The following is an 18,643-nucleotide window of genomic DNA, read 5'->3' as shown; positions in this document are numbered from 1 at the left end:
TTCTCTTCACACACTGACATGACCTATACACTCATTTTAGCATTTTTTATTTCATTTTCGGTACCTGTACACATTTAGATTTTAGTGTGCATTCAGCACTGAACATGTTTAGCATTTTTTTGGTTAGTTATCTGACATCTGTGAGCCAGACGTTAAGGCACCCGTAGAAAACATTAAATCAAACTTTCATTTGAATGAACCAGTCCAAGAAAGACTCAACACCAAACCCGTAGAGTTCACTGAAGGTGAAGACGGACTTGACGCTCGTCATCGCGAGATATGCTTTAGGCAAGCGGGCGGATCAGATCTAACTCGACGGGTGGTGTCGGGTGTGTGGACGCTCAGAGCTTGGAGAAAATGATTTCTTTGAGGCTTTTCTTCTCCATCGCGGCCTGCGCTGACTTCATTAGATCTTGGGTTTGGAGCATGCTCATATTCCAGGTGCTCTACGCAAACAACAACGGGAAACACAAGAAATGTTTCTCAGTTTAATCACGGCATGTCAAATGTTGTTACTTTTGCATCAATCAAGTATAAAAAAAATGTTAAATCCCTATTAAATTAAATCATCCGTAACAATTAACAGGGATCAGATTAAAAAGATCCCTGGAGTCCCCGCTCTCATTCCCAAATCCTTTTACAACCACAGAACACTTTTAAAGTGCAGAAAAAAAGGGGAATTTATTAACAGTAAGAAATAATGAACAACGTAAACTTCGGGAAGGGTTTAAGCCAAAACATAAATACAAGAAACTATTGATTAGAAACTAACCTGGAAAAGATTACAAAGAAAATACAGAAACTTCCCTTTCTACTAACATAAACAGGAGAAAACGAACAACAATAATCCACCTTTTCTTCCTAACGAGCCGACTGCATTTTAGATTATGGGAGGCACTTCCAGTTTGGGGAAACTCTCCCGGTTTCATTTACGATATAACGTGCCTCTCATTGCTTCCATGCTGATGTTATTTTAATTCCCATGTGCAATCTGGATCTAAGTTTTTCTGTATTTTCCCTTGTTATTATAAATATTATATTATTATGTGACTATGTCATGTTATAAACACTTTTGTGATCTCACCATGTAGTCCAGGGAATCTGCAACACTGTGGTCTCTGGAGTAAACGAGGTTGACTTTGGTTCCCTGCACTGCTACAGGACTTTTGCTGGCGATCTCTCCTGCCATCTCCAGAGCTCCGGCCATCATAGCCTCTTTATCTGGGAACACACGGCTGTGGGCAATGAGAGAGAACAAACGCACACAGACACTATTAGATTTTTCATGTAAACAAACTCACCGGCCACTTTATTAGGTTCAATTTGCTAGTTCAGGATTGGACCTCTTTTGCCTTCAGAAGTGCCTTAATTCTTCATGGAGATTCAATAAGGTGCTGGAACTAGCAAATATCACCACAGCTGGAGCTTGATGAGACCAATATACACTGCCGTTAATAATTTTGGGATTGGTACAATCTTTTTAATGTTTTTAAAATAAGTCTCTTCTGCTCACTGAGGTTGCATTTATTTTATTATAAATACACACACACACCATTCATCATTCATAAAGCATTAATAGACATTAATAAGCAGTTTCTAAACACACACAAAAAAAAGGAATATTGTGAAATATTATTATAATTTAAAATAACTGTTTTATATTTGAATATATTTTAAAAAGTCATTTATTCCCGTGATCAAAGCTGAAGTTTCAGCGTCATTACTCCAGTCTTCAGTGTCACATGATCCTTCAGAAATCACTCTAATATGATGATTTGATGATCAATAAACATTTATTATTATTATCAGTGTTGAAAACAGTTGTTGCAGATTTGTCGTCTTTGTGACATGGCCTGTTATCCTGCTGGAAGAGGCCATCAGAAGATGATACACTGGTCATAAAGTGATGGACATGGTCAGCAACAATACTCAAGTAGACTGTGGTGTTTAACCGATGCTCAGTTGGTACTAAGGGACCCAAAGTGTGCCAATAAAATATCCTTCACACACCATTACACCTTCAGCAGCCTGAACCGCTGATACAAGACAGGACAGATCCGTGCTTTCATGTTGTTTACACCAAATTCTGACCCGACCGTCTGAATGTTGCAGCAGTAATCGAGACTCATCAGACCAGGCAATGTTTTTCCAATTTTATATTGTCCAGTTTTGGTGAACTGTAGCCTCAGTTTGTTGTTCTCAGCTGAGAGAGTGTCACCGGTGTGTTTCTTCTGCTTCTGTAGCTCTTCTGCTTCAAGGTTTGATGTGTTGAGTGTTCAGAGATGCTCTTCTGCTTCAAGGTTTGATGTGTTGAGTGTTCAGAGATGCTCTTCTGCTTCAAGGTTTGATGTGTTGAGTGTTCAGAGATGCTCTTCTGCTTCAAGGTTTGATGTGTTGAGTGTTCAGAGATGCTCTTCTGCTTCAAGGTTTGACGTGTTGAGTGTTCAGAGATGCTCTTCTGCTTCAAGGTTTGATGTGTTGAGTGTTCAGAGATGCTCTTCTGCTTCAAGGTTTGACGTGTTGTGTGTTCAGAGATGCTCTTCTGCTTTAAGGTTTGACATGTTGAGTGTTCAGAGATGCTCTTCTGCTTCAAGGTTTGATGTGTTGAGTGTTCAGAGATGCTCTTCTGCTTCAAGGTTTGACATGTTGAGTGTTCAGAGATGCTCTTCTGCTTCAAGGTTTGACGTGTTGTGTGTTCAGAGATGCTCTTCTGCTTTAAGGTTTGACATGTTGAGTGTTCAGAGATGCTCTTCTGCTTCAAGGTTTGATGTGTTGAGTGTTCAGAGATGCTCTTCTGCTTCAAGGTTTGACATGTTGAGTGTTCAGAGATGCTCTTCTGCTTCAAGGTTTGATGTGTTGAGTGTTCAGAGATGCTCTTCTGCTTCAAGGTTTGATGTGTTGAGTGTTCAGAGATGCTCTTCTGCTTCAAGGTTTGATGTGTTGAGTGTTCAGAGATGCTCTTCTGCTTCAAGGTTTGACGTGTTGAGTGTTCAGAGATGCTCTTCTGCTTCAAGGTTTGATGTGTTGAGTGTTCAGAGATGCTCTTCTGCTTTAAGGTTTGACATGTTGAGTGTTCAGAGATGCTCTTCTGCTTCAAGGTTTGATGTGTTGAGTGTTCAGAGATGCTCTTCTGCTTCAAGGTTTGACATGTTGAGTGTTCAGAGATGCTCTTCTGCTTCAAGGTTTGATGTGTTGAGTGTTCAGAGATGCTCTTCTGCTTCAAGGTTTGATGTGTTGAGTGTTCAGAGATGCTCTTCTGCTTCAAGGTTTGACGTGTTGAGTGTTCAGAGATGCTCTTCTGCCTTACGATTTGATGTGTTGAGTGTTCAGAGATGCTCTTCTGCTTCAAGGTTTGATGTGTTGAGTGTTCAGAGATGCTCTTCTGCTTCAAGGTTTGACGTGTTGAGTGTTCAGAGATGCTCTTCTGCTTCAAGGTTTGATGTGTTGAGTGTTCAGAGATGCTCTTCTGCTTCACGATTTGATGTGTTGAGTGTTCAGAGATGCTCTTCTGCTTCAAGGTTTGATGTGTTGAGTGTTCAGAGATGCTCTTCTGCTTCAAGGTTTGATGTGTTGAGTGTTCAGAGATGCTCTTCTGCTTTAAGGTTTGACATGTTGAGTGTTCAGAGATGCTCTTCTGCTTCAAGGTTTGATGTGTTGAGTGTTCAGAGATGCTCTTCTGCTTCAAGGTTTGATGTGTTGAGTGTTCAGAGATGCTCTTCTGCTTCAAGGTTTGATGTGTTGAGTGTTCAGAGATGCTCTTCTGCTTCAAGGTTTGACGTGTTGAGTGTTCAGAGATGCTCTTCTGCCTTACGATTTGATGTGTTGAGTGTTCAGAGATGCTCTTCTGCTTCAAGGTTTGATGTGTTGAGTGTTCAGAGATGCTCTTCTGCTTCAAGGTTTGACGTGTTGAGTGTTCAGAGATGCTCTTCTGCTTCAAGGTTTGATGTGTTGAGTGTTCAGAGATGCTCTTCTGCTTCACGATTTGATGTGTTGAGTGTTCAGAGATGCTCTTCTGCTTCAAGGTTTGATGTGTTGTGTGTTCAGAGATGCTCTTCTGCCTTACGATTTGATGTGTTGAGTGTTTCAGAGCTGCTCTTCTGCTTCAAGGTTTGACGTGTTGAGCGTTCAGAGCTGCTCTTCTGCTTCAAGGTTTGACGTGTTGAGTGTTCAGAGCTGCTCTTCTGCTTCAAGGTTTGACGTGTTGAGTGTTCAGAGATGCTCTTCTGCTTCAAGGTTTGATGTGTTGTGTGTTCAGAGATGCTCTTCTGCTTCAAGGTTTGATGTGTTGAGTGTTTAGAGATGCTCTTCTGCTTCAAGGTTTGATGTGTTGTGTGTTCATAGATGCTCTTCTGCTTCAAGGTTTGATGTGTTGTGTGTTCAGAGATGCTCTTCTGCTTCAAGGTTTGATGTGTTGTGTGTTCAGAGATGCTCTTCTGCAGTGTTCAGAGATGCTATTCTGCTTCAAGATTTGATGTGTTGAGTGTTCAGAGATGCTCTTCTGCTTCAAGGTTTGATCATGTTGAGTGTTCAGAGATGCTCTTCTGCTTCAAGGTTTGATGTGTTGTGTGTTCAGAGATGCTCTTCTGCTTCAAGGTTTGATGTGTTGAGTGTTCAGAGATGCTCTTCTGCTTCAAGGTTTGATGTGTTGTGTGTTCAGAGATGCTCTTCTGCTTCACGATTTGATGTGTTGAGTGTTTCAGAGCTGCTCTTCTGCTTCAAGGTTTGACGTGTTGAGCGTTCAGAGATGCTCTTCTGCTTTAAGGTTTGATGTGTTGAGTGTTCAGAGCTGCTCTTCTGCTTCAAGGTTTGACGTGTTGAGTGTTCAGAGATGCTCTTCTGCTTCAAGGTTTGATGTGTTGAGTGTTTAGAGATGCTCTTCTGCTTCAAGGTTTGATGTGTGTTGTGTGTTCAGAGATGCTCTTCTGCTTCAAGGTTTGATGTGTTGTGTGTTCAGAGATGCTCTTCTGCTTCAAGGTTTGATGTGTTGTGTGTTCAGAGATGCTTTTCTGCTTCAAGGTTTGATGTGTTGTGTACTGTTGCCTTTCTATCAGCTGAACCAGTCTGATCATAGTCCTCTCCATTCTCCAAGGCATTTTCTCCCACAGAACTGCAGCTTACTGGATTTCTCTTTTTTGGATCATTCTCTGCAAACCCTAAAGTTGGTTGTGCGTGAAAATCCCAGCAGATCAGCAGTTTTTGTCATACCCAGACCAACAACCCATTCTGATGCTCAGTTTTGAAATTTAGCAGATCGTCTTGAACATGTCTAAATGCATTGAGTTGAGGTCACGTGATTGGAGGTCATGTGATTGGCTGATTAGATGTTTTACGTTAATGAGCAGTTGAACAGGTGGACCTAATAATATGGCCAATGAGTGTAATTGTGTTCACTCTTTCCACATGTCAAGAGGATAGCCAAGTTCTTAAATCTACAGTAGGAATGTTTTTATTTTAAAAATCACTTATCACTATATTGTGAACGTACAGTATATATTATAAATTCAAAATAGCACATCATCTTAGCTTATTGCTTAAATATCTCACCTGACCAATCCACAGCTCTTGGCTTCATCAGCATGCAGTTTCCTTGCAGTGAAAGCCAACTCATTCACTAGACTGAAAGACAGTGGGAGCAAACTTTACTATCAATTGCATAAAAACAGGGCACTGCTAATGGATCTATAACACGCTTTAAGATCAAGCTAGTACCTTCGACTTCCAATCACTCTGGGGAGACGTTGCAAAGTCCCGACATCAGCTGCCAAACCAATGTCCACCTCCTGAACAGGAAAGGGTGATCAATTCAGGCATTCAAATTTAAATCTCTGCAAATCTAAGTTTATTCTAAAATGGTATTAAATGGTCACCTTGATCTGAAACCAGGCATCCTGCGTACACAGTCGTATATCACATGCTGTGATCAAGTCCACTCCTGTAAAAGAAGACAATGAAATGATAACATTTATATATGGTTACGAAGAATCGTTTTCTTTTTGGTGAAGCAGCAAACTACTAAATAATAACAAATAATACTAAAGAAGCAATCTGTTCTATAATGAATTTGTTATATACACTCACCGGCCACTTTATTAGGTACACCTGTCCAACTGCTCGTTAACACTTAATTTCTAAGCAGCCAATCACATGGCGGCAACTCAGTGCATTTAGGCATGTAGACATGGTCAAGACAATCTCCTGCAGTTCAAACCGAGCATCAGTATGGGGAAGAAAGGTGATTTGAGTGACTTTGAACGTGGCATGATTGTTGGTGCCAGAAGGGCTGGTCTGAGTATTTCAGAAACTGCTAATCTACTGGGATTTTCACGCACAACCATCTCTAGGGTTTACAGAGAATGGTCCGAAAAAGAAAAAACATCCAGTGAGCGGCAGTTCTGTGGGCGGAAATGCCTTGTTGATGCCAGAGGTCAGAGGAGAATGGCCAGACTGGTTCGAGCTGATAGAAGGGCAACAGTGACTGAAATAACCACTCGTTACAACCGAGGTATGCAGCAAAGCATTTGTGAAGCCACAACACGCACAACCTTGAGGCGGATGGGCTACAACAGCAGAAGACTCCACCGGGTACCACTCATCTCCACTACAAATAGGAAAAAGAGGCTACAATTTGCAAGAGCTCAAAAAAATTGAACAGTTGAAGACTGGAAAAATGTTGCCTGGTCTGATGAGTCTCGATTTCTGTTGAGACATTCAGATGTTAGAGTCAGAATTTGGCGTAAACAGAATGAGAACATGGAACCATCATGCCTTGTTACCACTGTGCAGGCTGGTGGTGGTGGTGTAATGGTGTGGGGGATGTTTTCCTGGCACACTTTAGGCCCCTTAGTGCCAATTGGGCATCGTTTAAATGCCACGGCCTACCTGAGCATTGTTTCTGACCATGTCCATCCCTTTATGGCCACCATGTACCCATCCTCTGATGGCTACTTCCACCATGTCACAAAGCTCTAATCATTTCAAATTGGTTTCTTGAACATGACAATGAGTTCACTGTACTAAAATGGCCTCCACAGTCACCAGATCTCAACCCAATAGAGCATCTTTGGGATGTGGTGGAACGGGAGATTCGCATCATGGATGTGCAGCCGACAAATCTGCGGCAACTGTGTGATGCCATCATGTCAATATGGACCAAACTCCCTGAGGAATGCTTCCAGCACCTTGTTGAATCTATGCCACGAAGAATTGAGGCAGTTCTGAAGGCAAAAGGGGGTCCAACCCGTTACTAGCATGGGGTACCTAATAAAGTGGCCGGTGAGTGTATATTCGCAATGAAGTATAGAATGTTAGATAGAATGAAATTTCTTAACAGAGGGAAACTAACCTCCTCCTATACATGCACCGTGAACAGCCACAATCACTGGTTTTGGACACTGTACAAAGAAACACAAGAGACACAATGATGAAACACGATTTGTGCATTGAGATAAAGTAGTTAGTTGGTTGCCATTGAATGTTATAGCCAATTATATATTCGCAATAGTTCTCAAATATGCATAAAGAATGAATCTTCATTTCTGTATGAACTTTTGAGTATATTTCCCATATTACCTATATCCCATTTATGGTATACAATACATATATTCTCATATACAATATATGGACAAACGTACCGGGACACCTGACCATTACCCCAACAGGGACTGTAATGACATCTCATTCTAAAGAAATAGACATTAATATGAAGTTGGTCCGCCTTTGCAGCTATAACAGCTTCAGCTCCTCTAGGAAAGCTTTCCACAAGGTTTAGGAGTGTGTTTATGGGAATTCTTTATCATTCTTCTAGAAGCGACGAAGCGATGTTGGACGAGAAGGCTTGTCTCGCAATCTCTGTTCCAGTTCATCCCAAAGGTGTTCAATGGTATTGAGGTCAGGACTATGTGCAGGCCAGTCAAGTTCCTCCACAACCAACTCATCCAAACATGTCTTTATGTACCTTGCTTTGTGCATTGGGGCACAGTCATGCTGAAATAGAAAAGGACCTTCCCTCAAAGTTGGATGCATACATAGCATTGGCAAAAATGTCTTGGTATGCTGAAGCATTAAGGTTTCCCTACACTGGAAGTAAGGGGGTCAAGCCTAACCCCTGAAAAACAACCCCACACCATAATCCCCCCTCCACCTAACTTTACAGTTGGCACAATGCAGTCAGGCAAGTAACATTCTCCAGGTATCCGTCAAAACCAGACTCGTCATCGGATTGCCAGACAGAGAAGCGTGATTCGTCACTCCACAGAACACGTTATCACCGCTACAGAGTCCAGTGGCGGCGTGCTTTATACACCACTGCATCCCACGCTTTGCATTGCACTTGGTGACGTAAGGCTTGGATGCAGGTGCTCAGCCATGGAAACCCATTCTGTGAAGCCCCACGCACTGTTCTTAAGCTAATATTAATGCCAGTTGGGGATTGGATCTCTTCAGCTGTGGAGCGTTGGCAATTTTTACACACAATTCGCCTTTGACTTTACGTGGTTTTCTGCTTCATGGAGTTGCTGCTGTTCCTAAAAGCTTCTACTTTCCAATAATACCACTTACATTTGACCATGGAATATCTAGCAGGGATGAAATTTCACGAACTGACTAATTGCAAAGGTGGCATCCTATCACAGTACCACTCGACCCATTTTTCATAAATGTTTGTAAATGCACACTGCATGGCTAGGTGCTTCATTTTATACACTTGTGGCAATGGGTCAGATTGAAACACCTGAATTCAAGAATCAAGAGGCGTGTCCCAATACTTTTTTCCATATAGTTCTTCTATTGAGATGTTTTCACAGTAAATTAATGATGTTTTAAAATAGTAACCTTTTCAATAACAGAGAAGCTCTCTTGGTATTTAGCTATGGTGCGGCGCAAGTTCCATGAGATCCTGGCGGTGTCATCTCCGTCAGGCTGTAGGATATCACTGGCCATGCCCATGAGGTCAATACCTGCACACAGATCATTACTATTCAGTTAATGATGAAATATTCATACATGGCATACAATACACAAATCTTTACTTTTACTGAAAAACACATAAAATAACACTTAATCCCTAAATTTACTCTCCTAATGCAGCCCCTTGCAAAGCATGCTGGGAACTACAGATCCAGTTTATCGTAGAGCCTTTGCCACCAATGGTCTCTAAAATCAACTTAGGCTTACAATGCTTTTGAGAAATCCAGCCCTGGGCAGTGGATCTGTAGTTCCCAGCATGCTTTTCAAGGGACTGCATTAATTTAGGGATTAAGTGTTATTTTGTGTTTTTCAGTAAAGGGAAAGATGTTGGTAGTTTACGTTAATGTTTAGTTATGTTGGACATTTAGAGGAGTTTCTGTTATTGAATGTTTGGTTAACATTGTGCTGAAGAGTAGTGATTGTGCTCAGAGATTTATTCTCAGTACTGACACCAGTCTTTACTTTGTGGTTCATTATATACATTGTGCATAATGATGAACAACACTGTTGACATCTGTCCAAAACTAAACTGATTTATTTTGAATAAACTAAATTAAGTTGTGTGTAAAAATGTTGTCAATTAAATAAGGTTATTGAATTATATTTTGAGTATATTTAAGGTGGAAAAGGACTTTCATATAAAACAAAAAAGATTCTATCAAACGTACTAAAGAACTTTACCAAGCTGGAGAACCTTTTTTTTTCAGGTTGGTTGAACTCAGTTATCATCAGTAATCTTAAATCGTTTATTTAATTTCAACAAAACCAGTTATTGTAGATGTTACCGCATAAAGTAGTTTTTTAAAGTTGAACTTTTTCAGTGTAATGTTTGATAGCTTTACCGGAAGTGAAGAGCTTTCCAGCGCCTGAGAAAACCACGACACGACACTCCGAGTCTTCAGCTATCTGATTGAAGCAGTCAACCATTTCACTGCAAGTACAACAGAAATACACACACTAATTCAGTCATGATGTGATAACTGAGATCACTGTGCACTTCAAATTCCAGTCTCACACTGCTATTCACATAAGGACATTTTAAGATAACATAGAAATGGCAGAAAATGGGCACTTTTATGTCTCTCTTTCTAGCAGGAATGATGAGATATTTGTTTACAAAGCCTTTAAACAGGAAATCTCAATGGAAATTAAATGAATTATTGATATGGATATCAGTGTGTAATGTGGACATGAGGTCGTACAGCCAGAATGCCTTGTTCATTGCATTGCGTTTCTCTGGACGGCAGATCTCGACGTGAGTGACGGTGTCCACTGGCCGGCTGACTGACAGGGTTGTGAAGGGGGGGGTGGGCCCTCCGGATGAAGACATTCCTCTAACAGCGTTCAGGAAAGGTACGAACAGACCCTTTTCTAATCACAAAACACAGACAAAATTCACAGGTTTACACTTCTGACATGTAGAGGGCACCGCTGTTTGAAATTAATCTGAATAACTAGTGAGAAATACATATACAGTATATATAGAAGTTTCTCTGGATTTAATATTTATATGTATGCGTTTGAGTAAAATGAACAGTTTTGTTGAATTATATAAACTATCGACGACATTTCTTCCAAATTTCAAGTAAAAACATTGTCATTTACAGCATTTATTTGGATCTTCCCAATTCCAGCCCTACTGAAGAACCTCCAGATCATCACCGACCTTCCACTAAATTACACAGAGTGGACACAGGACTCATCACAGAAGATCAGAATCAGGCGTGACTCAAGCCACATACAAGGTTGTCCTGGAAGAAAACTTGCTTCCTTCTGCTCTGACAATGTTTTGAGGATTGTTTTCTTCCAGCAGGACAATGATCCAATCCAGCCAGGGCAATCAAGCTGTGGATGGAGGACCACTGGATCGAGACCCTGTCATATCCAGCCCAATCTCCAGACCTGAACCCGTTGAAAACCTCTGGAACGTGATCAAGAGGAAGAGCCGAGCTGCTTGAATTAGTTCACCAGGAGTGGCATAAAGTCGCCCAACAGCAAACTAGTAAAGAGCATGCTAAGACGCATGAAAGCTGTGATGGGAAATCAGGGTTACTCCACCAAATATTGATTTCTGAACTCTTTCTAAGGTAAAGCATTAGAATTGTGTTGTTTAGAAATTAATATGAACTTGTTTTCTTTGCATTATATGAGGTCTAAAAACATGCCATCTTTTTTCGTTATTTTAACCAGTTGTCATTTTCTGCAAATATGTTTTAAATGACAATACTTTTATTTGAAATTTGGAAGAAATGTTATCAGTAGTTTATAGAATTAACTCGAACACACATATACACATACATACATATAATATATATACATTGGTGCTGTCAAATCAATTAATCATTTCTAACATAAAAGTTTATTTATATAATATATGCGTGGATATATTATTATATTTATATATATTATATATGTGTGTGCATGTCTTTGTATATAAATATGCATACATATAAAGTCATGTGAAAAAGAAAGGACACCCTTTACATTTTTATGGTTTTTCTTATCAGAACACAATAAATAAATTGGTCTTAAAATTAGGTTAATACAACCTTAGATGAACAACAACAAATGACATATTAAACCGTGTCATTATTTATTTAACAAAAACGAAGCCAAAAGGGAAAAGCCATGGGTGACAAACTAAGGTCACCCTATGATTCAACTGCTTGTAGAGCCAGTTTTAGCAGCAATCGTTGAAGGAATCGTATTCTGTATGACAGTATCCGTCTCTCACATTGTTCTCTGGGAATTTTGGCCCGCTCTTCTTTATAGCGTTGCTTCAGTTCATTAAGGTTTGCAGGCATTTGTTCACGCACAGCTCTCTTAAGGTCCCGCCGCAACATTTCAGCCGGGTTGAGGTCTGGGCTTTGACTGGGCCGGTGCAACACCTTGATTCTTTTCTTGTTCAGCCATTGTTGCAGATTTACTGGTGTGCTTGAGATCGTTGTCCTGTTGAATGACCCAGTTCCAGCCAAGCTTTAGCTGTCGGACAGATGGCCTCACATTTGACTCTAGAAAACACAGAAGAGTTCAGGGTCTACTCAATGACTTGCAAGGTTCCCAGTTGGTCCTGTGTTTGCAAAACCAGCCAAATCATCCCCCCTCTACCGGCGTGATGGACAGTTGGATGAGGTGTTTGTGCTGATTTGCTGTGTTTGGTTTTCACCTAAAGTGGCGCAGTGCATTATGGCCAAACATCTCCACTTTGGTCTCATTTGTCTGAATGACATTGTTCCAGAAGTCTTGAGGTTTGTTCAGATTCAACTGTGCAAACATAAGCTGTACTGCATGTTGTTTTTAGAGAGAAGAAGAAGCTTTCTCCTGGCAACCCTTCCAAACATGCCACACTTCCGTCTTTATCTAATTGTACTGTCATGAACTTTAACATGTTAACTGAGGCCTGTAGAGTCTGAGATGTAGCTCTTGGGTGTTTTGTGATTTCTCTGAGCATTGCACAGTATGCCCTTGGACTGAATTTGATGGGACGTCCACTCCTGGGAAGGTTAGCAACTGTCATGAATGTTTCCCCATCTTCTTCAGTGTAGAATAATGGACTTCAGATGGTTTGTAAATGGCCGTATAGCCCTTCTCAGATTGATTCTCAGACAAACGCTTCTCTAAGATCATTGCTGATGTATTTCCTCCTTGTTATTGAGTTAACACACACATGAAGGCTCCAGACCAGCAAACTGACAAAACTTCTGCTTTTATAGAAGTGATCACACTTACTGATGATCAATTAATCAGAGGTATTTGATTAGCAGCGCCTGACGGATACTTACTCTCTTAATTCCTGTGGAAGCATTAAGGCTGTACTCCATTTTGGTCTAGTTTTTATTCAATAAATAATGACACGGTGCAATATGTAATTAGCTGTTGTTCATCTGAGGTTGTATTAACCTAATTTTCAGACGTGCCAAGGACCAGATGATTTTTTTTTATCATGTCCTGAGACATAAAATCATAGATGCAATAGGGTGTCCTTTCTTTTTCACATGACTGTATAGTAAATCAAGAGAAACCAGTAATTTTGCAGTGGTCTCTTAATTTTTCCCCCAGTGCTGTACATGGTGAAATACCTGATCATCATTCATTCCACTGGATATCAAAATAACAAACCAAGTACAATCTGCAAACAAATAATACTTAACTGTTTCTCAGAATTAATTTAACCATTTTTGCAATCGCTGGTTCCAGATAACTTGTAAACTTTATGGAGTTTGTTCCCATAAAGTTCACACAGGTGTAGCACTTTAAATTACAATCACATTATATTGGCATTTAAATAAAGGCATTTTAGGCAAAAGGGGTGAGGAATTGGCCCATAATACATCCCTGATCTGACGAAATATTCTATTATTATTAAGGTAACATATACAATGTTTAATTCGTTAACAGGTAATATGATCTAACAACAAACAATACTTTTACAGCATTTATTAATCTAGGTTAATGCTAATTTCCGCATACTCTATCCTAATACATTTTAATGCATTAAGAAAGAAAATTAATAAGATAGTATATTACCCACATGAAATATGTTTACAAAGTTTAATACATGTTATTTCAAGTTCAATGTTACCAAATTATCCCAATATAGTATTTTGTTACCTTTCTTTAAAATGTATTCCAATTGGTTTGATATGTTATGTAATAACATAAAAGCGTGCTTTAAGTGTCCAAATACTAATCGTAATCAATAATATCACATCAAACAGACATTTTCATAGAATGTTTCCATTTATACATTTTTATATTATTAATTTACATACACCTTCCAGCTGGCCATTACAGCTACATGCTATACCTGTTAAAAACTTGATTTACCCATTAAATATATGTAATTATTCACTCAAAGAGAGAATAACATATTATTGAGTGTGTGACCTTTCACCCAGTTAACAGAACTCAGCATGTCTGACACCTTCACCTTCACCTACATTCAGTCACAGTTACAATCAATAACAAATTGATTTAGAAAACGAACAACATTTTGTGTTGATTCTTACATTTTTCTAGTGTTCAATACTTGTAGCATTTCTACAAACGGTAAATGTGGTTAATGTGAGTATTCAGAACAAATGCAGTTAACGTTAGATGATAAAACTGTGTGACTTACTTCTGAACGCAGAACTGAACACGAGTGCCATTGATGCCCTTTGACCAGTAACGTTATTATATCCACACTCGCAGAGGTGTTTATGAAGCACTGCAGATATGTGTGTGCGCTTTAACTGTTTAACTGGAGGACAAGAATAAGTTACTCGTCACAACAGAATGAAAACACGGATAATATCCGCCTCAGTCTTTAAATAGAGTTGTTTTATTCTACAACTTTTTTATTTTAGGACGTCGTCATGTTTTTCCTCTGACGTAAAGCGGTTTATGTTGTTTCTTCTTCTTCTTCTTCTTCTTCTTCTTCTTCTTCTTCTTCGAAACTCTGCACCGCCGCCACCTACTGTTCCTGTTCTTACATGGATGACAGTCACATCTCTATTATTTTATTATTTCGAGTTCACAGCACATATTTCTGTATTTCTGGCTGCTGTGTGTTCAGTTCACATGCCAAAAACCCAGCTTGTGTGTGTGTGTGTGTTCCCATCTATACCTTTGTGTTTTTAAGTAATGTGATTCCCAATCAAATTCGTTTGTCTATATATTTCATTACTCTTTGAATACTCCTTTAATGTCCAGTTTATCTCTTTTTTTTCCCTTAGAATTACCTTTTAAGTTCTTTTTCATTTTAATTCTCTATATATTATATTACCTACATTTTAATAAGGGTTCTCAAGTTTTATCAAAAGCTTGGAGTGAGATCACATGCGGTTAGGGGAGGAGCCTAAATGTAGCCCTGCCCCCGCCTAGCCCCGCCCCCAATTTTACCCATTGTTCATAATTAACCAGCAAAAATTTAAATTATAACAATTGGTAAATCTGATAAATGACAGAGCAATTCATCACATCAAATATAGGCCTACTCTTTAATGTTATATTTCAAAATTAGGCTACAAATATATAACAAATTGCTCCAAAAGTTTGGAAAAACAAACATTTTTGCATTTTTCCCTGACATCTTTGAAAAATACAAATGCAATGGCAATGATTAGGCTAATGTATGTTTTGACAGGATATACAATATTACCAAGAGCACTCTGCTTTAGCCTTAATGTAGCCTAACTAGAAATACTATTAATACAGTATAATATAGAATTTAAAATAAATTGAAGAAATACATCTTCATTCCTTCCCATACCCAATAACATTTCCTTAGCCAAACTGAGCCAAAGCTTTTGGCCTGGTTGCAAAGCAGTTGTAGAGTTTTTGACTGCATCAATAATGTATACGATGGGCTATATACAGGGGCGGCGCCAGATTATTTTTAACGCAGGTGCTGAGGGGGTGCTGGATCATTGACAGGGGGAGCTGCGCAATTAGCCTATATATATATATATATATATATATATATATATATATATATATATATATATATATATATATATATATATATATATATATATAGGCCGACACACACACACACACACACACACACACTATTATTTAAATGAGCTAAATTTATGATGAGATGTGCTCCAGTTCACGTGCAATGCAATCTCGCCCGCGCCTCCTTATCTTTATTGTCTTCTATAGCCTATTTGCTTCTTATTTAGGCTATTATACCCAGTCAATTGGTTGATGAAAAATTGATTAAAATTAAGATACAATTTATACAAAACGAAATTCCCTTTAAAAAAGGCTTTCTACAAAACAAAACTTAATTTATTAACATAAAACAATAAAAATAAAAATCCTTTTCCTTTAAATCCTTGCTTGTCTGGCTTATGCTACTCCGAGCAATGTCCGAACTTGGTATTTTGAGCACTTCTTGCGTTGTTTTTGCCTTTTCACGATGACTCGCTTGGTTTAGTTCTCAGTTGAGTCGATTTGGATAAAAGCGTCTGCTAAAATAAATGACTAAATATAAATGTGTAAATGTAAATTTGTAATGTGTAAATGTAAATTTAGTGGTCAAAATCATGTCTGACCCATCATATCTTCCAATATATCGCGCATCTTACTCATGCTGTTCAATTTTCATAATCAGATGAAAAAAAAAAAACATTATAATATTTTAACAAAAATTTAATTAAATGCGCTTATTTAATGGCTACAACACACATATAGTGGGCCTGACTCTCTAAATATTGAAACAATTAACATTAACAATGCTGAAATGCAGTTAATTAATAGTAAATGTTAACTAATCTAATTAAGTGTTACCGATTTTTTATACACCGATTCAGAGGTCTCGTGAGTTCAGTGTTGGACATGTCAGTTGTTTTAACTATATTCATTAAAGTGAATGGTTAAAATGAGTCATTCGTTTGCGTATCGGACGTGTCATTAGTGGACGTCTACGGCACGCTTGTGTGATTATCTCGGCAGTTTAGGACATCGCAAAAGATTTGCGTCAATAGAAAACATATCACTGGATAGGTTTTTTCGTTTATTGAAATGTGGTTCAACTGAATGGGCGGAACGCTTTTTAGAGACGATAAGCTATAGGCAACGTGTTTTTTTAGCACAATTGAATTCACACACCGCGGTAATTCAGGAGAACAAATCTCCAAATGCTCCACGTGAAACTGCGGTCTTCCGACCTTTTACTATCGTGCCAATTGATTTTAAATAATATGCGCGAAAAGTGTTTGAAGCATGAAGACGTGAGAGTGCGCGTGGCCGGGGCTCTCTCTCTCTCTGCTCGTTACGCGCCCTGTCAAGCGCAGCAGTCATTCTATTCTACATCACTCACCGATCAAAAAAGGCTTAAGTTTGATGGGATAAAAATGTGCCCTTATTATGTCGAAATACCGAGATATTATATTGAAATAACGACTTAATATCTCGAAATAACATATATTTGAATATAATTGATTCCAAACATTATTTTGGGGGGTGCTATCGGGGTGCTTTGGTCTTTCTTGGGGGTGCTGAAGCACCTGCTAGCCCCTCCCTAGCGCCGCCCATGCCTATATATTAAATGTTCTAGAACTTCTAGTCTAAAAAATGTTAGGCGAGCTTTCTTCCAACTTACTTTCACCATCACGACGTGTGTTCGCGCGATGTCGCGGTGGCCGAACTTCCGTGTGTGTTCGCGGACTTCGCGCGTCTATAAGTTGCCTAGTAACGAACGCAATCTGGCCGAGATGCGGACGCGCTGGCGGCAGGAAACTTATCTTTGTGTGCATGCGCCTCGTATACAACGTTATAAAGCTTGCAGGACAACTATGAAGGTAGATTTGTGTCTTTATTATTCAATCAAAATAAAGGTTGTTTCAATCAAAAAAAATATGTTCAATTAAAAAAACCTTCACTTCAATGAAAAAAAAACTTTTCAATCAAAGAAAAAAAGTATTTGAATCCAAAAATATATTTGAGACTCAAAAAAATACATTTGAACACTGCTTTTCTTTGATTGAAAATGTTTTCTTTGATAGAAGTCCGTTTTTTTTTGTTTAAAGCAACCTTTTTAATTAAAGTAACATTGTTTTTTGATTGGACCATATAATGGGTAGGACATTTGTGTCTTTATCATTCAATCAAAAAAGAAGTTGCTTCAAACAAACAAATAACAGAATCAATAAAAAAGTCACTTCAATGAAAAGATAAACATTTTCAAATAAAGAAAATCGTTTTTGAATGCAAATAAAATATTTGAGACTCCAAAAATTGCATTTGAACATTTTTTTTTTTGATTGAAAACGTTCTCTTTGATTGAAGTAATCTTTTTTGTGTTTGGGCCATACATGGGTAGGACATTTGTGTCTTAATCATTCAATTCCAAAAAAGTTGTTTCAATCAAAAAAATATATTTTCAATCAAAGAAAAGACTGTTCAAATGCAAAAAAAAAAAAAAAAAAAAAAAAAAAATTACCCCGTGAATAAAAAGGGGAATTAAAGAAAATGTGTTTTTTCAATGTTTTGTTTTTGAATTTTAAGTGAAAAAAAATTTAGAAGTTCAAATTGTTTTGATTGAATCTTTTTTTTTTTTTTTTTTTTTTTTTGAAGTGCAAAAAGTTTTGAAGTTCAATTTTTTTTGATTGAATCATTTTGAAACAAACGCTCCGCAGTGGGCGGGTGCTTCTCTATTGGTCAGACATGTTTGATTGACAAGTGTCTACACCAACGACATCTTTCTGACAATGAAGTCATGTTCGCGCGCCACTCGCCAGCAAGCAGCTTTTTGCCAGCAAGTGGAGGGAGCAGCCGTGAAGTTGTCGGTAAGTAGATAAAACAGGTTTAAAATAATGGGTGTCATGTTATTAGCCTAGTCTGTTGATATTTACATTAAATTGTAAGCTTACTAACTTAGTTCACGTTTTGTGATGGTGTTAGGTTAGATATCTAAATATATTCAGACAGGATAGCAAAGTGCGCGAACGGCTAGTTGATAACGTTCGCCGATGCGCTCGGTGAGTCCATCTCTATATGATTTCGCATCTACCACGGGGTTTTTTCTGTTTTTTAGTGTTACAATGTGTTCATTAACAGTGCAATCCATGCCGTTGTTTACATCCGAGTGCCTCCATAATGGCCGCTCATCCGGGTTACCACCGAGAATGTGACGTCGCTGCGTCCCCGTGTCGCTGAAGTGGCAAATATTGCGCGTGCATGTTACTAA

At 38.7% G+C, this 18,643-nt stretch overlaps 1 protein-coding gene across 1 annotated transcript; it reads right to left on the bottom strand.

The window, feature by feature from the left end:
• Positions 1-30: 30 nt before the first annotated feature.
• Positions 31-14,350, bottom strand: ech1 (enoyl CoA hydratase 1, peroxisomal). The gene is made up of 10 exons (XM_056271209.1): positions 14,084-14,350; positions 10,167-10,335; positions 9,807-9,895; positions 8,830-8,954; positions 7,343-7,391; positions 5,868-5,932; positions 5,710-5,780; positions 5,545-5,616; positions 1,085-1,235; positions 31-446 (listed from the first exon to the last, which is right to left on the bottom strand). The coding sequence occupies exons 1-10, from the start codon at positions 14,112-14,114 to the stop codon at positions 342-344; spliced, it is 927 nt and encodes a 308-aa protein (XP_056127184.1). The 5' UTR covers positions 14,115-14,350; the 3' UTR covers positions 31-341.
• Between the last annotated feature and the right edge of the window lie 4,293 nt (positions 14,351-18,643).

Source organism: Rhinichthys klamathensis, unplaced genomic scaffold (genome assembly GCF_029890125.1).
Source record: "Rhinichthys klamathensis goyatoka isolate OS25496 unplaced genomic scaffold, OSU_Roscu_1.1 h1tg000014l_1, whole genome shotgun sequence".
NCBI lineage: Eukaryota > Metazoa > Chordata > Actinopteri > Cypriniformes > Leuciscidae > Rhinichthys > Rhinichthys klamathensis.
Note: the sequence above shows the minus strand (reverse complement) of the source record. Positions and strands in the feature narration are given on the sequence as shown.

Bases quoted from the DNA above. Each gene is read 5' to 3' on its own strand.
- ech1 (XM_056271209.1), bottom strand. From the start codon at position 14,114: ATGGCACTCGTGTTCAGTTCTGCGTTCAGAA. The intron at 10,336-14,083 runs GTAAGTCACACA...TTTTGTGATTAG, and splicing joins GTTCAGTTCTGCGTTCAGAA to AAAAGGGTCTGTTCGTACCT. The intron at 447-1,084 runs GTGAGATCACAA...TTGTTTGCGTAG, and splicing joins CAGATTCCCTGGACTACATG to AGCACCTGGAATATGAGCAT.